The 14,410-nt window shown below is 35.5% G+C and overlaps 1 protein-coding gene across 7 annotated transcripts in view; it reads left to right on the top strand.

The window, feature by feature from the left end:
- Positions 1-1,049: 1,049 nt before the first annotated feature.
- Positions 1,050-14,410, top strand: part of LOC117910448 (ribonuclease H2 subunit A-like) — a 61,744-nt gene continuing 48,383 nt past the window's right edge. For 2 of the 7 annotated variants that reach the window (XM_034824526.1, XM_034824519.1), the window contains exons 1-3: positions 1,050-1,526; positions 6,561-6,660; positions 6,739-6,810. In XM_034824526.1, the coding sequence (XP_034680417.1) occupies positions 6,576-6,660; positions 6,739-6,810 (157 nt within the window). In that variant the 5' untranslated portion in view covers positions 1,050-1,526; positions 6,561-6,575. Of the gene's footprint in view, positions 1,527-5,276; positions 5,353-6,560; positions 6,661-6,738; positions 6,811-14,410 lie in introns of those variants that run through there. The other 5 variants (XM_034824521.1, XM_034824523.1, XM_034824520.1 and 2 more) reach the window with 5 other exon arrangements.

The raw sequence follows: 14,410 nt of genomic DNA, 5'->3' as shown, positions 1-14,410 counted from the left end.
AAAATATATATTAAAAACTAATGAACCCTCATCTACAAACCCAAGAGGTAAAACAGTTAAAATTTCTAGTAGAAACAAAATTAAAAATAACAAACATAGTCTTGCAAGAACATAAAAAATAAATTTAGGAAGAAAATCAAAATAATATCAACCAAAATACATAAATAATTACTTTATATTGTATTAAAATTAAAAATATTTTTTAAAAATTAATATGTATAATATTCATAATTAAAATCACTTATATTTATTTTTTTCGCCTTTTATATAAATGTATTAATAATTTAAAATTTATTAAATAAAATATGTATAATATCTAAATATGAAAACGTAGGTTGAATATTGAAGAAAAATTATATAAATTATTTTATAAGTTTCAAATATATTAGATTATTTTACTTATATTTAATTTCTCAAATAACATACATGGATTATTTTTTAGTTACATAGATTTTAATTTCATTAGATAAGTAGCAAGGTAGTCGTTCCATGCTACATTTGAATTTTTTTTTAAATAAGCTACCGCTCATCTCCCATAGCAAATTGATGGGGATGAAAAGAGATTTATAAACCCCATTCAAGTCATAAGGGCTTTGGACTATGAGAGGCAATAAGTTGAGTGGGTCATGTATAACAAATAAAGACCCTTTTTTTAACAACAGAAGATCAGAACCAAATCAAGTGTGAACTGGACCAGATCAAGATCCAGTCACTTATTCAATCTAGTCCATTTTTTTTAAAATTATAAAAATATTGATAGTGTAAAAATATTTGGTTTTAGGGCCAACTCTCTTAATGAAAATATTCAATTAATTAATTAAAATGAATGAAATGATCCTAAATTTATAAATTTAACATTTGCGTATGAACTTGAAAATTAAACCATTTTAATATAAATGTCTTTCAATATTTTGATCATTTAAATTTTTAAAGAAAAGATTATTTTTTAATAAAAAAGGGAGTATTTTTATTTTTTATTTTTTAGTGAGAGATGCTAAGAATTAGGGATTATTTCGATCCCTTCGATCAAATGACTCGTAAACACGGTAAACCCTACTGTAAAGTTGGATATTTTTGAGTGGGCTGGGGAGGGGAGAGGAAGATCCAAAAGTTTGAAAAACACAGACAGACAGAGACTATTATCACCCTCGCCGTCAACACTGCCGGCGTCTGCAGCGGCCATCTCACTTTCACAGCCGGTCGCCGCTGCAGCCTCTAGCTCCACCATTCCCGACACCTACACCTCACTGCAATCACCTCCACAGCAGCTCCTAGCTGCTCTTTTCTCCACCATTGTCATTCATCTTCCGGCCAGGCGCCGACGAGATCCATTCCGCCATAAGTCACCACCACAGATCACCTCCATTTCTGGTGCCTTTGGATATACCAAAGCCCATCAATTTCGCCGGACTGCCATCTCACCGACGGCCACCGCTTCACTGCCATCACCACTTTTTCGGTTCTGTATTTCTTGTACCAGCACCATTGCAGTCACCGAGTACCAGCTGTAAGCAACCTTATTTCAGGTTTATATAATTCCCTGCTCCATTTAGTTTCATGGTTTCATTTTTTTTTTTTTAATAATTTTTATACTGCTCTTAACTTTGGCTGGAATTCAAGCTTATGTTTGTGATAAATTGGTGGGAAAGACATATGAATGAATATGTTTTGGATTGACTTGACCTTATTTTTTTCGAGTCTTAATATCAAAGTTGTATAGAAGATCATGTGCCATGGAAAAATAATAAATTGCAAATTCAGTTGCTTTGATCTTGTTTATAATGTAACCACTAATTAATTGAATAAATGAGAAAGTTGCTCCATTACTTGGTAAAATTTTTGAAAGGATTGACTCTAACCAAAGATGAACTTACAAATTCCCAAAGTAATGGATTTTTACCAGATAAAACAATGAGTTTAACTATCGACTTCATCAAGTTGTTGCCAGCTCTTTATCATAGATCCCTTGAAAAGTCCCAAAATTTGAAGCAAAAAATTTTCTTTATTATAAAAAGATCAGGATAATCATACAAGTAAAATGATCTATGAACTTCATGTAGTAGAAAAACTAATACTCTTAGGGTGCAAATCCAGTATTGCATTTCCCTTTCTCTCTATCTGTTTGCTAGAAAATCTTGATGGAGATTTGGAAGAATACCTCTATTTGGAAAAATTTACCTATCAAAAAAAAAAAAAAGAAAAAGAAAAAGAAAGGAATCTTTTGGTTGTTTGTAGCCACACTTCTTGCAGGTTCAATAATTTGCAAATATAAATAATACTATATTTATATGAAGTTAAGTAAAAAAAAAAAATATTTATTTGCTAATGTGATGAAAAAAAATCAAAAATAAAATCTTCATAATGTAGGTGTGTTATGAATAATTATGTGAAACTTTGTTGTCTAAACATTTTTCATAACATTAGAAGCCAAATGAAACTAAAGAAAATAATTTTTTTTCCCTTTCTAGGAGAAAGGGGTATGTATTGTATGAGGAGGTTGATTTTTATTGGTTGATGAAAGAGAATATACATTGCCGGCATGGATGTTACCATGTTAGTAGTGGGAGGTTGAGTTTGACTAGTTAAGGAGAAATGACATGAAATTGGCACATCATGTAAAATTGAAAAGTAGCTGGTCTCCAAACCTAACCTCCACACTTAAGTAACTTTGCACCACATGCTTAATCCTATGATTGTTCAAATTTAAGGATTACAGAAGGAATCAAAGGAGATTTCTGAATAATGATTGAATATAATAGTTGATATTTCGTTTTTATAATTGATTTCATGCTAATAATAATATGATGAGATTCATTACTTAGTTAATTCATTTATATGTAGTTAAATGTTTTAAATAGGTTCACAAATTCCAATACTTATAATTATGCATGATGTCTTTATAATAAATTAATTAGGTTACACATTGTGGTTTCTCTATATCTATTGTCATCATATTATAATTTTGGTTTCTACCTGTTATTTGTATAGTTATCTTAATTGTTTCCATAATTTTAAATTTGAATAGCCAAGAAAGGAAGTATAGTGGTGTGAGGTCATTTAAGTGTAAAGGCTGCATGGAAAAGACCAAATGGTTTTCAATTTTATTCCATGTGCCAATTCCATGCTACCAGTCTTGACCCTCATTTGTCAACCAATTAGTAGTAATGTCAACCAATGAGGTAGAGGCAAACTTAAGACATGTGAATTTGTCTCCAATCCTTAAAGGGCAGCAATTTTTCTATCGACAAAATTTAAGTTGTCGTTTGAATACACTTATTGTTTTCTGTTTTTTTTTTTTTTTGTCAAATAGGAAATGATAATAACTTCTATATAGAATGCAAGAATTCTTTGAGAGTTACCTTAAATTTTAATGGCTCAAATTTTAAAAATAATTTTGAAATATTTAAGGTAAGTTCATAGCTTTTATATAAGAGTTACAATATTTTATATTGATGTTACTTTTATTTTCTATTTTTTTTTTTTTAAATAGAAAGTGTATCTAGATGAGTACTAAAATATTATATTTCATATTTTGCTTTTATTTGTTAAATTAGATGAGATTTTTTTACCTAGTTGATCTGACTAGAATTATATCATTTGGTGTTATAAACATACACTGAAGTTTAAGTTCTTATAATATCTAATTATATACTTATATTTGGACCACCTAATTATATACTTGTATTTGGACGAACTTGCTTTGTCTTTATTGACATTAAAATAGATTTATCAATCATATTATGAATTATTAAACCTTTAAATTTATATCATATTCATTATTATTATGTTTTTGGTATGGATGCATCCTCAGGATATGTATTGGAATTGGCCTCAATAAATACAATTAGCGGTTTTAAAGTAGACCAACTTGCTACTTTATATATCTATTTTGATTATTTCTAATGTTATTAAATTTGAATTACTGTATAATGAATCATGGTGGTGTGAGGTCACTTAAACGAGGAGCTTTCATTACAGGGTACTTATTTTTTTAATTTCTTATTGTGCTAGTTCCAGGCCAGGAACCCATATTTTCTGCCTCCTCTTCCAATTAAAGTCTTTCTTGTTTCTTGTTTTGCTTGATCTAATTGTCAGTTAGCGTTGCATGTTCAGCTCAATGAAGCAGGCAAGTTTAAGATTCTAAATCCTTCTCTATGTCAGAGGGTCAGGCTTCATTTTATGTCGATCACATTATTGTTTCTTAAAAGTTGGAGAGCATTTGAAACCTGTGGGCTTGGTGCTCTTATGTAGGTCTGTTGTGGTTCATGTATTATTAGTTCATTCTTATGGCTAATTATGTTGAAAAATATGAAAGAAATGAATGAAAATTAAAATCTGTGGATTTAAAGTTTCACCTAATTGTGCTAATGCAATCATTTTTCTTAAGAGTTTCTCATTTTTTTCATTGCATTTTGTTAATAAGCACATGTTCTTGTTCTTGTTTTATTATGATTTGATGTACAACTGATGAAATTTTAGATCTGCAAGTTTTACCTCCATGCACTAATTTTTTGCTAACAATTTATGGCTCTCATCATTTAATCAGTAGTGTGTGTGTGTGTGTGTGTATACATATTTGTATAGATGTATGTATGTATATGATCTTTGTGAAATTTAGATCTCCTCTTTTAAAATGCTTGACACACTCACAAATATTGCTTTAACTTTTGTGATGTAGTATTCTAATGAGATCTTCTTTGAGTTCAATGAAAGGAGGTAGAGGCAAGACCAAGGCCTGTAAATCTATTTCTTGATCGAAGAAGATTGTCTTCTAGTTCTCAGTTGGTTGTATGGCTTGTTTCTTTAAAGCCAGCAAATATTTAGAATGTGTTGGCATCAGTGCTTCCGTTACCTCTTTGACATTCTTGAATATTTGACTGCTTAGATTAGTGTGCTATTGTGAAAGGAAGAGGGAAAAGATATTATTATTATTATTTTATTAAGCCAATTAAACATTTGTTTATTTTGTTAAGCCAGTAATTGTTTATTTTATTAAGCCAATGTAATGTTTATTTTATTAAGCCAATGCAATGTTTATTTTATTAAGCCAATTAAGCCAATGCTTATTTTATTAAGCCAATGTTTCTTTGTTTGGTGTTGCTATGTCCATTTTAATGTGTGAAATGAGGCTATATATTTGTATAGATGTATGTATGTATATGATCTTCTTTGTGAAATTTAGATCTCCTCTTTTAAAATGCTTGTCACACACACAAATATTGCTTTAACTTTTATGATCTAGTATTCTAATGAGATCTTCTTTGAATTCAATGAAAGGAGGTAGAGGCAAGACCAAGGCCTCTAAATCTATTTCTTGATCAAAGAAGATTGTCTTCTAGTTCTCAGTTGGTTGTATGGCTCATTTCTTTAAAGCCAGCGAACATTTAAAATGTGTTGCCATCAGTGCTCCTGTTACCTCTTTGACATTCTTGAATATTTTACCGCTTAGATTATGTGCTGTTGTGAAAGGAAGAGGCAAAGGATGTTGTTATTATTATTATTATATTAAGCCAATGTTTCTTTGTTTGGTGTCCCCATGTCCATTTTAACATGTGAAATGAGGCAAATAACAATTCTTTAATTCTTACAGTAAAAAATAAAAGAAAGTCTACTAGAAGTTACAGAATAATGAGATTATAGAATTATAAACTACATAGAAAAAATAAGTTAATAATAAGCGATGCTGCAGAAAATGAATAGCCTTGTTAGTTTGCTTAACGAAACACAATATAAAGGCTTTTCATTTTTAAACATAATGTGTCATTGGTTTTTTGGCAAAAGAAACTGAGGAAGCAGAAAAAAAAAAATTTGAAACATTTTTATTGGTAATTACACAATATTAAGTTCATCCAGAATATCCAGTTACCTTTTTAAACTTTCTTTCATGAATAATCTCATTTTTCCTAAATTTTTCCTCCCCTATAATTTCACATCATCCACCGAGCACATGGATTGTTCATGTTAAAAAATTTATTACTGAATTCAATTTTTGAGGACAAAATAGGAAGAGATTAGCTATCTGCTATAAAGAAATTATCTTTATGGTTAACAAATTGTTGTGTGATAAAAATCTATCTAGTGTGGGGTTCCAGATTTATCACTGCCTCGTACAATCAACATAAAATAGATAGTTTTTTAAGGATAAAATTCATATAGGGAAGAAATATAGTTCTGGTTGAATGGCTATCACATACAGCCAGAAAAACATAAATAGTTTTTGAAGCAGAAAATTACTTAGTTGATAAACACTCTTATTTATAAAGTAGAAATTATCTTTTGAAGGAGGAATTGTTATTCCAGTGGACCTAGAATGAGGCAAATATCTATTTGTTGCAAAGATGGAAATAATTGGAAAATGATTAACCAGATCTATGATATGAATGATTTGATTTGTATTTGATAGACCTGTGTTGGGTAAGAGAGGATATTTTAATGTGATCTAAACTTTATAAAAAAATAATCTAATTTTGGCACTTCTTGGAATATTTATATACCCATCTTGTATATCAAAAAGAAAATTAAGACAACAAAGGCTGAGTGGCTGAGTTTTTGGTGGGAAGGTGCAGGTGGCAAAAATGGGATCTGAAACAGCGCTTCCCAAATGGGCATCAGAGCCTTGCATGATGGGCATTGATGAAGCTGGACGTGGCCCTGTCTTAGGTTTTTGCTTTCCCCTATTTTTTAGTCATTCCATTACTTCTTGTGAGACTCTGTTTTATCTGTTTTTTTCTTTTTCAGGACCAATGGTTTATGGATGCTTGTACTGTGCCTGCTCATACCACAACACCCTTTCTACATTGAACTTTGCAGGTTTTGGTTTCAGACACTCTTTTCTGTACTCTTTCTTCAGTTTCGAAGCATGTGTTATTTATATTAGCCATTAATTTATTTTGCTGGAAATTAATTTTCAAAGCTTAAAACATCATTTGGAAGCAATTACATAGCCAGTTCAAATGTGGATGCTTGAAATTTGCTTGAATTGCATGTGATAGGATCATGATAATGTTAAATCAACTTGGCATGTGCTGTGAATGTGGGAATGTGAGAATGTGGGGCAGATCTATGATGAAATGTTGAGTAGAAAAGTTGTTTCTTGGAACTAATGATTTGGAGTTGTCCTATGATTGGAAATAGTAGAACCATGTGGAGATTGTTTGTGGAGATGTCTAGATACATGTTGTGTCTTGGAACGTGGTGATTGGTTGTTTTGTCAACAGTTAGAAGTCCGCATGATGTAGGACAACCCTAGGATGGTTGCCTACACTCAAAAGTAGGTGGGTTAGGGTTTTGTTTTAGGGTGTAAGGAGAGGAATAAAGAATAAAGTTTATGGTAGAGAAAAATAAGATAAAAAAGAAATAGAGAGAAAGAAAAAACGATGAAGAAAAGATGGAAGATCTTAGAGTCTCACTAAAGTCTTCTAGGAGTCTCACCTAGAAGAAAATCAATAGAGTCTCACCATTGAGGATTGCAACAGTTGGAATGAAAAAATAATATTATTAATATTAATCAATTCATCTCTTTGATTTACATTGATTAGCTTATTTATAGGTTTCTCTAAGAAATCTAAAGTCTACTAAGACACTAATAACCTAGCATGACTCAAATTCTAATTATATTATAACTTAACTAGCTAATCCTAATTTAATTCCAACTAATACTAATTTGACTCTAATTCCCTCTCTTGATATATCTCTTAGAGATTCATCCTCATCAATTCCCCCCAACTTTAAAAAAACTTGACCTCAAGTTTTAGTGATTTTCCACGGTCAATTGAAATTCTGAGCAATGCCTTCCACCATTTCTTTCTTCGTCGTCTCTTTATTGTGCTAAGACAGGATCTCAAAATCTCTTGAACTTGTTCAATTTCATGCAAGACATACTAGACTTCGAAAAACTTTTCGATGTTGTAAAACAAGTTGATAATTTTCGAAATAATTATGTGTCTTCAACAAGCTTGTGGAGAGTTGCTTCCCATACTCTTTTTGTAAATTGTCTTGTAGAGGAATAAGATTTTTGAATTCCCTATATTCAAAATAAATTTCAGCAAATTCATCATGTTTGCTCAACCATGATAATGTCTTGCCTTGTGAAGTCAAACATTGGTACTTCTGAAGCTTCTACAACTTCTTTGAGCTTTTTTATTGGTTGAACTAGGATTAGTTCCATCACCTCTTGCATTTGAGATTCATCATTGGTGATTTCTTCCTCTTTACTAGTAACTTCGACTTGCTTCTTAATAAGAGTATGATGGCTCTTCTAGTTTCAAGGATGCTAATTTTTCCTTTGGCTGCCTAAGTGGTAGAATTTCCTTCATTGGATGGAGGATCTTCTTATGCCCGTTGCACACAAGTGTCTTAAGTGTTTTCATATCCATCATGTTGGACCCTTTCATAAAACAAGCCATGGTCTTCCAAGCTAAATGGGACTTCCTTTTATGGGTAAAACCTCACACCAAACAAACTCTTCAAAGTTCTTACCAAAAGGGAATGCTACAAAGCAGTGAAAACTTACTAGGATAGAGGTGTCATTAACCTATGCTACTTGGAATGGATTAGGATGTCTTTCTATTTTAAGGTTTAACTTCTCAACAAGTTCTTGCGAGGCTATGTTCAAATTGCTACCTCCATCAATGATCATGGTGCATAATCTCCCTTGGCAAGAAATACCTGTTTGGAAAATGCTAGTACATCGTCAATCTTCTTCTCCTTTTACCTTTGGGACAACTAATAAAGGTCGCACTACAAGACTATGTCCTTCCGTCATACCATCATAGTAGTCACATTCTTCATCAATTTCATCTTCATTGTGGGTCTCTTCTTCCTTTGGGTAACTTATCAATTCAAATTCTGGTTCTTCAACACAAAAGTGTAAACCTTTGGTTGGGCACACAACAACATAATGATCATGCCCACCACACTTAAAGCATAAAGGAGTCACATCTACTTTTCTATCTTCAATACTCATTGAAGTTTTACCCTTATTATCATCTTTATGAGCCATATTTGAAGTCTGTTGAGTGTTGCCTGCACCATTCGTATGATTAGAAGTTCTGAAGCTTGATGTGCTTAAAGGTTTGCTTGTTGTTTGGTTGGAGAAAGTGCTCCCTATTTGTGAACTTGGATGTTTGGAAACCCGAAATTTAATGCCTTCTTCTATTTTGAGGGCTAGTTGATAAACATCGTCTATGGTATAAGTGTGTGCAACTATCATCTCAAGTTGAATCTCCATTCGAAGTCCAACTTTATAACGGGCTGCAAGCTGAGCATCACTTTCCCACTTTCCCACACTTGTTACCTTGCTCAATACAAAATTGTTACCTTGTTTAAGGGAAAACAATTTTGTATACATAAGTTGTTCATAATCAGTTGGGAGAAAGTGCTCCTTCATCTTCAACTTCATTTCGTCCCATGTGTTTATAGGTGGTTGGCCAGTTCTATGAAGTTGATTCTCAATATTATGTCACCATAGATGTGCTGCTCCTTTCAACTTTCCCTTCACAAAACGAACTTTCTATTTTCGGGCATTGCATACCAATCAAAGTAATCTTCCATTGACATAATCCAATCAAGAAAAGCTGTTGGATTTAGTTTTCCATAAAATTAGTAACTTCAAGGCGTACCCTTTTTGTCACATCATCATCTCGCTCAAAGAGTTTGCCCCTTCTTTGATTCCCCATCATAAAATTGTCTTGTTCTTTGCGTGATTGACTTGGCGATTGTCTAAATTGATGACTTGCAATCTCATCTTCAATTGGTCGTTTTTCTTGATTCTTTTTTAATAACTTCATGATCTCATCAAGTTTCCTATTTAGTTGTATTAGAGCATCTTGATGGGATTGTTGTGTGGCTGAAATTTCCTCCAAGCGTATTGTAGCGACATCTTGATTGTTAGAAGTTTTTTTAGAACTCATGCTTCCATAAGTTGCTTTGCTCAATTGCATATGCCTTCAAGCCAAGAACTTTCGCTCCGATACCAAGATTGATGTAGGATAACCCTAGATGGTTGCCTACACTTAAGGGTAGGTGGGCTAGGGTTTTGTTTTAGGGTGTAAGGAGAGAATAAAGAATAAAGTTTATGGTAGAGAAAAATAAGATAACAAAAGAAATAGAGAGAAAGAAGAAACGATGAAAAAAAGATGGAAATCCTTAGAGTTTCATTAAGGCCTTCTGGGAGTCTCACCTAGAAGAAAATCAATAGAGTCTCATCATCGAGGATTACAACATTTGCAATGAAAAAAATAGTATATTATTAATATCAATTAATTCATCCATTTGATTTACGTTGATTAGCCTATTTATAGGCTTTTCTAAGAAATCCAAGGTCTACTAGAATTCTAATAACATATCATGACTTAAATTCTAATTATATTATAATTGAACTAGCTAATCCTAATTTAATCCCAACTAATACTAATTCGATTCTAATTCCCTCTCTTGATGTATATTTTAGAGATTCATCCTCATCACCGCAGAGGTGTTGGAGTTGTTTAAAATAATGCAAGTTTTAGGTGAGAAGCTAAATAAGGTGGCTGTAGTTGTTTTTTTTTATTGATAAGTAAATAAGGTGGCTGTAGTTGTTGTGCTTCTAAATTGTGCTCATTTGAGGCATTGGAAGTAAGCTGATGGATCTGCAACTATATTTGTAGGAAATAATTTAAAATGTAGTAATGTCCCATGTAGAGGGTCTACCATGGATCCATAGTGGTTGGTGTCAGGTTCAATACCATGGTCCCTTCTCTTTGCATAGGATCCCTTGCTTTTCTCCACCAGGCCTAAATGGCTGCAAGCATGCAACATGCCATCTCTATGAAATTATTTGTTTTTTTTTTATTATTTTTTTTTCCTTTCACTTATCCTTAGAAGAGATGCAGCATTATGAGCTATTCGTAGAACTGAAAGTGAGATTTTCATCTCATACGACTCCTCGTTCAATTCTTTTGAAGTCATTGAATTTTAGTTATTTCTCAAAAAAAAAAGAAAATAGAGGATCTGTTGAATTTCAAGTATTGAGTTTCACCAATAAGATATGAAGACTTAAATAAACGATCTTATCATAAATCCATTGTGGTCTTCTCATTTGTTAAAACCTCTCAAGTACTCCTCATAACCATGCATTGCAAATGAGAGCATTCTACACACACTCTCTCTTTACCAAGGCATTCTCTACAAAACTTGTGAAGCTACTTTGATCACTTGGGTTTTACATACATGTCTACAAGCTACTAGCAAGGGCCAATTTCATAGAAATTTGGTTCCTTTTTGACATAAGAATAGGTATATTTCCCCATTTCACAAGCTCCAAGCCTCCAACATTGGAAGAAGTTGTAGCATCAGAGTTGTTCTTGAGCTTAGGCTTTTGGAGGCTCCTAAGGATTGTATTCGACGATTGGAAGAAAAGGAAGGAGGTATTGGATGGATTAAAACCGAGTTAGAAAATGTGAGAGAGTGAGAGAAAGCGCGACGGTGAGGAGGGAGAAGATAGTGCAGCGAATCGAAGAAGGAGAGCAGTTTCGTAGTGGAGTCCAAGGTGTTTGAGATCATATTAGAAGAAAGAAAAGGAAAACTCGAAGTAATCATTGTGGAGAAGAAGAGAGGGGTCTCGTCATGGGTCCGACTGGGACCGGAGAGCCTAGGGTTTTTCATGGAGGGTCTAAACCATTGCATTAAGGACGAGAAAGAGGGAAAATGGGGAAGGGGGTGGAAGGAAAAGGGGAGATCGTACTCGCTGATGCGAGGTATCAACAGAGCGGGTTGGTTTCTTCGGTTAGGGGTTGTAGATTCGGAAAGGAAGAGTTTCAGTATATTCATTCCGAAAGGCAGAGGGGACAAAGGGGGATGGGTGACTATGGCGGAGAAACTACTACAAATGGAAGGAGCTTTGGGCAGAAAAGCAAATAAGCAGGAAGCAAGTGTTGTGGGGAAATTTGCCTTGGAGAGATTGTATGCAGAAGTAGTGAAGAGACCAAGTTGGAGGGTTAATAATTCAATCAGAGTGAAGTTAGAAGGGAGGAAACACTCAGAAATCTGCGGAAATTGGAACATTGCATTGTTGTGAGTTGGAAATCTAGTGTAGCAGGAGGAGAGGACTTGGAGAAATTGGGGAGATTATTGGCCAACTCTTGGGGGCTGAAAGGAAAATTAGGGCTGGCAAGACTGGAGAAGAATAGGGTCTTGCTGGAGTTTGAAGCTGTGGAAGAAGCAAGACGTGTTCTATCCTTAGGGAAACGATTGTTAGGAGGGCTCCAGTTGGGGCTGGAACACTGGAACCCTAGGACCGGTTGCTGGGTAGAGGAGTTAAGAAATGAAGTCTGGGTCAAAATCGATGGACTCCCAATCTCGCTGTGGAACCCAACAATTTTGAGAAGAGGGGGAGAAGAGTGTGGGGGTTTTGTTGCAATCGATTCTCAGACGGAGATGTTGGGGGAGCTTCAGTGGGCTCGAATCTTGGTAAAAACGAAAGGAGATATTATGCCGAGCGTGTTGGAGATCGAAGTTGAGGAGGTCGTCTACTACCTTACTCTTTGGTGGGAGCTCAAACCGGTGCTGAGGAAGAACTTGGTGGATTATGGTGAAGCGTCCGGGCGAAAAAGTGGTGAGGTTAGGGGTGAAGTCGATTCACGTGCGGGGTTGCATGTGGAAGAAGAGTCGGAGAGCGCGAGGCTCGAGACGCTGACTTTGCCAGCCAAAGGGATGGGTGCGTAGGAGAGTGGGTTGGGCCGGGAGGCGTTTGTAAATCGGGTCCAAGACTCGGCGATTCGGGACCGGGCCTCCCCTAATGCGTTGGCGCTTGGGCCTCTTGCATCAGGCCCGACCGCGGGCTCAAAAGATGCGAGGAGGGCTGGTGGGCCTATCTTGCAAAATACATCTTTGGGCTTAAAGTTAAAAGAAGTGGTGGTTGTCGTAGATGGGTCAGAGGCAGGCCCATCGACTAGGTGGCGGGCTGAAGTGGTGGACTGCCTAAAGTTGGTTGGGTTTGTTGGCTTGGAAAGGGCCAGCCCAGTCACGTCCCTAGCCCAGGCATTAAGCAGAGGCCCTCAGGAGAAGGCCTGTCTTTTGGACTGCAATATTACCAGAAGTGTGAACTTCTCAAAGACGGAGCCCCTAGTTGCCTGGGAAACTGAGGACTTCAGGAAGCAACAATCGAAAGTTAGCTACTCAACGACAGACCGGGCTCTCAAAGTGGAAGCTCTGAGGTATGGGTCGGTTTTATATTCTAAGGGAAAAAGGGCTTTGGGGGCTTCTCATCTTAATTCTCTTTCTTTTGATCGGGCTCCGGAGGGGGGGTTTTACGTTCGTTCTAGGGTTATAGGGGAGGAATTCTGGAGTGAGAACACAATGTGGTTGACAGTGGAGGAGGGGTCTAATGAGGATGGTAATGGCTGCTGGGACTTGGGAGAAGCTAATATAATTAGCGATAAAGCCAGGGGTGCGGAGGAGAATTGTGGCGTGCCCAAGGGCCAAGTTGTGAGAAACAAGAATGAGGAAAAATGGGAGGAAAGTAGCTTGGCAAAGTTCAACCACTTTCTGGGGTTTCCGACGGAGGGATTGGAAAAGGAAATCTTGAGCTTCTTGATTAAAATCAAAAAGAGATGGGAGAGGATACACGACAAAGAGCTTCTGGAGAAGTCAAAGTTCGAAAGGGAGTTCAAGAGGTTGGAGTGCTCTGTAAATTATGAGGGGGGAAATAAGTAGAAAGGCCTCTCATAGGGCAAAGGGAGTCAAATCGCAGTAGTCCAATGAAGCTAAAGGTTTTGAGTTGGAATGTGAGGGGAGCAAACGATAGCTTCAAAAGGAAAATTATCAAGACTTTCATAAGGAATCAGAAGGTTGATTTACTATGTATCCAGAAGACAAAAATTCAACCTATGTCGGAGGGTGTTGTGTGAAGTTTAGGCTTGGGGAGATTTTTAGATTGGAGAGCTATGGATGCGGAGGGGGCTGCGGGAGGTATCCTGATTTGCTGGGATAAAAGGTCGCTGGACATTTTGGACTGGGAGGAGGGCCAATTCTCCTTATCCTACAGGTTCAGGAATGTAGAAGATGGGGTTGTTTGGGTGTTCACGGGAGTTTATGGTTCGTTCACCAAAGTGGAAAGTGAATGTCTGTGGGAAGAATTTGGGGCGATTAGAGGTCTTTGGGAAGACCCCTGGTGCCTAGGGGGGGATTTTAACATCACCCTCCTCCAAAAGGAAATGAGTAGTTAGAGGAGAATTGTCAAAGGACAGCTTTGCTGTCCACCCTTCTTTCCTTATTTTACCCCACAAGCTGTCCACACTTCTTTCCTTAATTTAGCCCATCTTTCTTTCCTTATTTTAGCCCACAATTGTTTCCTTATTTCTCCATTTATTATTCTGTACAGTTAGTATATATCATTTGACAGATTATAGTTTACATGTATAGGGTTAGAATC

Source organism: Vitis riparia, unplaced genomic scaffold, assembly GCF_004353265.1.
Source record: "Vitis riparia cultivar Riparia Gloire de Montpellier isolate 1030 unplaced genomic scaffold, EGFV_Vit.rip_1.0 scaffold745_pilon_pilon, whole genome shotgun sequence".
Taxonomy (NCBI): domain Eukaryota; kingdom Viridiplantae; phylum Streptophyta; class Magnoliopsida; order Vitales; family Vitaceae; genus Vitis; species Vitis riparia.
This window is presented reverse-complemented; position numbering and strand designations above follow the sequence as displayed.